The sequence below is a fragment of the Triticum dicoccoides genome, chromosome 2A (assembly GCF_002162155.2).
Source record: "Triticum dicoccoides isolate Atlit2015 ecotype Zavitan chromosome 2A, WEW_v2.0, whole genome shotgun sequence".
Taxonomy (NCBI): domain Eukaryota; kingdom Viridiplantae; phylum Streptophyta; class Magnoliopsida; order Poales; family Poaceae; genus Triticum; species Triticum dicoccoides.
The window spans coordinates 339,848,749-339,853,329 of record NC_041382.1 but is presented as its reverse complement, the minus strand read 5'-3'; the positions used below and the strand labels follow the sequence as shown (position 1 = coordinate 339,853,329).

The 4,581-nt window shown below is 47.6% G+C and overlaps 1 protein-coding gene across 1 annotated transcript in view; it reads left to right on the top strand.

Annotated features, from left to right (window-relative positions):
* The first annotated feature begins 4,174 nt into the window (after positions 1 to 4,174).
* Positions 4,175 to 4,581, top strand: part of LOC119354536 (prefoldin subunit 1-like) — a 7,226-nt gene continuing 6,819 nt past the window's right edge. The window contains exons 1-2 of the mRNA XM_037621256.1: positions 4,175 to 4,331; positions 4,406 to 4,459. Of these exons, the coding sequence (XP_037477153.1) occupies positions 4,308 to 4,331; positions 4,406 to 4,459 (78 nt within the window). The 5' untranslated portion in view covers positions 4,175 to 4,307. The remainder of the gene's footprint in view (positions 4,332 to 4,405; positions 4,460 to 4,581) is intronic.

Here is a 4,581-nt window from a genome sequence, read left to right as displayed (position 1 = left end):
ATTGTTCATGCTATAATTGTGTTATCCGGAAATCGTAATACATGTGTGAATACATAGACCACAACATGTCCCTAGTGAGCCTCTAGTTGACTAGCTCGTTGATCAATAGATGGTTACGGTTTCCTGACCATGGACATTGGATGTCATTGATAACAGGATCACATCATTAGGAGAATGATGTGATGGACAAGACCCAATCCTAAGCATAGCACAAGATCGTGTAGTTCGTCTGCTAAAGCTTTTATAATGTCAAGTATCTTTTCCTTAGACCATGAGATTGTGCAACTCCCAGATACCGTAGGAATGCTTTGGGTGTGCCAAACGTCACAACGTAACTAGGTGGCTATAAAGGTGCACTACGGGTATCTCCGAAAGTATCTGTTGGGTTGGCACGAATCGAGACTGGGATTTGTCACTCCGTATGACGGAGATGTATCTCTAGGCCCACTCGGTAAGACATCATCGTAATGAGCTCAATGTGACTAAGGGGTTGGTCACGGGATGATGTGTTACGGAACGAGTAAAGAGACTTGCCGTAATGAGATTGAACAAGGTGTCAGTATACCGACGATGGAATCTCGGGCAAGTGCTATACCGGTAGACAAAGGGAATTGTATACGGGATTGATTGAATCCTTGACATTATGATTCATTCGATGAGATCATCGTGGAACATGTGGGAGTCAACATGGGTATCCAGATCCCGCAGTTGGTTATTGACCGGAGAGATGTCTTGTTCATATCTGCACGGTTCCCGAACCCGTAGGGTCTACACACTTAAGGTTCGATGACGCTAGGGTTATAGGGAATAGAAGTACGTGGTTGCCGAATGTTGTTAGGAGTCCCGGATGAGATCCTGGACGTCAAGAGGAGTTCCGAAATGGTCCGGAGGTAAAGATTTATATATGGGAAGTCCCGTTTTGGACACCGGAAGTGTTCTGGGCGTTATCGATAACGTACCGGGACCACCGGAAGGGTTCGGGGGTCCACCGGGAGGGGCTACCAGCCCAGAGGTCTGCGTGGGCCAAGTGTGGGAAGGGACCAACCCCTAGGTGGGCTGGTGTGCCTCCCACAAGAGGCCCAAGGCGCAGGGAAGGGAAGAAGGGAGAAACCTTAGGCTCAGATGGGCCTAAGGCCCACCTAGGGTGCGCCCCCCTCTCTCCCCCTCCGAGCGCCTCCTAGATGCATCTAGGGCTGGCCGCCACCCCTAGGGGGGGGAACCCTAGATGGGGGCGCAGCCCCTCCCCTCCCCCTATATATAGTGGGGGTTTTGGGGCTGCCAGAGACACGAGTCTCCCTCTCTCTTGGCGCAGCCCTACCCCTCTCCCTCCTCGTCTCTCGCAGTGCTTGGCGAAGCCCTGCTGGAGTTCCACGCTTCTCCACCACCACCACGCCGTCGTGCTGCTGCTGGACAGAGTCTTCCCCAACCTCTCTCTCTCCCCTTGCTGGATCAAGGAGCGGGAGACGTCACCGGGCTACACGTGTGTTGAACGCGGAGGCACCGTTCTTCGGTGCTTAGATCGGATTCAGCCGTGATCTGAATCGCTTCGTGTACGACTCCTTCATCCGCATTCTTGTAACGCTTCCGTTTCACGATCTTCAAGGGTATGAAGATACACTCCCCTCTCTCTCGTTGCTAGTCTCTCCATAGATTGATCTTGGTGATGCGTAGAATTTTTTTAATTTCTACAACGATCCCCAACAGGAATTTGCATTCCACCCTGTCATAAGCTTTATGCATGTATAACTTTACCACGCAATAACCTTGCTTCCCCTTCTTCTTATTTTTATAGTATGAAAGCACTCATAAGCCAAAAGAATATTATCTGTTATTAGACGGCCAGGGACAAAAGCACTCTGAACTGGTGAAATAATCTCATCCAAACAAGATCTTAATCGGAAGGCAATCATCTTAGAGAGTACCTTATACAACACATTACACAGACTTATAGGCCTATATTGGGTAATTCTTTCTGGCCCATCCACCTTAGGAATCAGAATAATGACAGTGTCGTTCCATCCCTCTGGAATCACTTTATCATTTATCGCCTTCAACACCTCGGTTGTTAAAACATTTCCAAAAATATGCCAACATTTTTTGAAAAAATAGCATGCAACCCATCTGTTCCCGGGGCCTTCATATTTCCTATAGAAAAAGGGCTCTTTTTACCTCCTCATGTGAATATGGCTTTAAGAGCACCCCATTCATCTCATGTGTCACTCGTGGAGTAACTTTATCAATCAAAGCCGGGTATGGTTCGTCTATTTCTGTTGAGAAAAGTCTAGCAAAATAGTTATTGATTAAGGGATTCAAATAAACTGTCCCTTCATGCCAGATTCCCTGATCATCCTTTAGTTTGGTGATCCGGTTCCTCAATCTGCGGGCTGAGGCAAAATTTTGGAAATAAGATGTATTCTTACCTCCATGCTTTAGCCAGTTGATTCGGCTTATCTCCATGCTTTAGCCAGTTGATTCGGCTTCTCTGAGCCCAATACATCTCCTCTAGTTCTAGCAACATCTCAAGCTCCTCAACAAGTTCTTTCTATCGAGTTACATTTTTCGGCGATAGCACATCCCGTGAGACCTGCTCTAAATCCCTTTGAACTCTCTTTAATCTTTTCGTTGATCTTTTTAGCACCGTTTGATCCCATCTGTGCAGTTGTTCATGAATGAATGCCAGCCTTCCCGCAAGCCCAGAATTTTGAATTTCTGGACCTGATACTTTCCAGGCCTCCTCCACGATGCTTCGGAATTTGGCCTCTCTGAGCCAGCGGGCCTCAAAACGAAGAACTGCTGGCCTTGCTGATTCCTGCGCTGCTTCAACCTGGAGGTTCATCAGTAGAGGACTGTGGTCAGATTTATAATAATCCATATGTTCTAGTTTTAAACCCGGATACATAGCAAACCATCCCTTGTTGACCAGAGCACGGTCTAATTTTCTCTTATCAAGCCTCTATGCCAAGTAAATCTATCCCCAACAAACTCATGGTCCAGCAAGTCACACTCTTCAACGACATCTCTGAAAGCCTGCATAGTCGGTCATTACCGCCATCCTTCTCAAAAGAGTACATGATTTCGTTGAGATCACCAATCACCATCCATGTCATGTCTACAACAAATTTTAAATCTCTCAACCTGCTCCATGTGAGGTGTTTATCTTTCCACCTTGGCTCCCCATAAAGACTAGTGAGCCTCCAAAATTCATCCTGTCCCGAGCCAACAAAAACATCAATGTAGTTTTTAGTTTTACGGCGCAACGATATAGCAATCTCTTTCTTCCAGAATATAATGAGTCTGGCACTCATGCCACTACTACGAACAACTTCTTTATGATCCATCTTTAAACGACGAGGGAGACACTCAGCGGGGAAATCATCCAAGTGTGTTTCCATCAAGAACATAACATCCGGACTCCTACGCTTTTGAACATTCAGAAGTGCACACACCGCTGCGGCTTGCTGCAAGCCACAACAATTCCAACTCAAGATCTTCATAATGTAAGGAAACGCTTGGGCACCTCCCTTCGCTGATCGATCACAACTCCAATTACAACACCACCACTTTGGGTAGGTATAGTGCAACAATTCCCTGCGAAAAATTCAGACTCACACAACAAACTGAACCTGATCAAGAGAATCAGGCAGTACAACTTATCCTACTACGGCGCCACATGCAGCGGCCATCAATTCGTAGTGGAGATAGAGAACCAACGACGACACTCAGGGCATCGACCTCGGACAGCAAAACGCCGGTCCCCGTGCCGCCGCCAAGGAGGCGGCTGGCGGCGGACCAGCGGAAACCTAGTCGCTTCTTGGGCCGCCTCCCTTGCATAAGGAAACGATTCGTCAAAAACTGCTTTTTTTAGGGGCTACTTTTTTTAACAGATTTTTAGGGGCTACTTTACATTACTCCCTCCTTCCAAAAAAATTGTCTCAAATTTGTATTTTAAATGGATATATCTAGCATTAATTTTGTGATAGATACATCCATTTGAGAGATAAACCTTTTCGAACGAAGGGAGTACCTATTGAAGATGTTCACCGGTCTTTTTTTTCTTCCAGAAAATCCGCAGAAGCTGGTCTTGACGCCGAAGTCGATCGAAAAGGTTGAGCGGGCCTTGTCCGGGCCGGGTAGCGAACGGGCCCAACCAGTCCCGTCATTTCCGAGCTCCAGGCTTCTCGTTTGGCCTGTGACCGGCCGACCCGAATAGCGCCGCCCGCCGTCGTCTCTCCACTCTCCGCGTGCCCCTCCTGTCTGTTGGAGTCGAGCTCGCTGTTAGGGTTCCCCATCTCACCAGATTCCCTTCCATGGCGGACGAACCCAACCGAGCGGTAAGTGCTAAGTTTTCTTGGCTGATCTCTGGGTGCCAACCTTCTAACTTGCACCCTTCTTTGCGCGGCGTCAGGCTTTCGTAGAGCTGCAGAGCCGGATGATCGAGACCACCGGGAAGATCAAACAGGTCAAAACCTATACCCTTGCTTTGTCTCATTATTATTCTAAATAAATAGCCTGATTAGTTCCGTCTTGGTCACGATGCGTACGCATGGGCATCTCATCTCCAAAGATTGTTGTTGTGTGTGT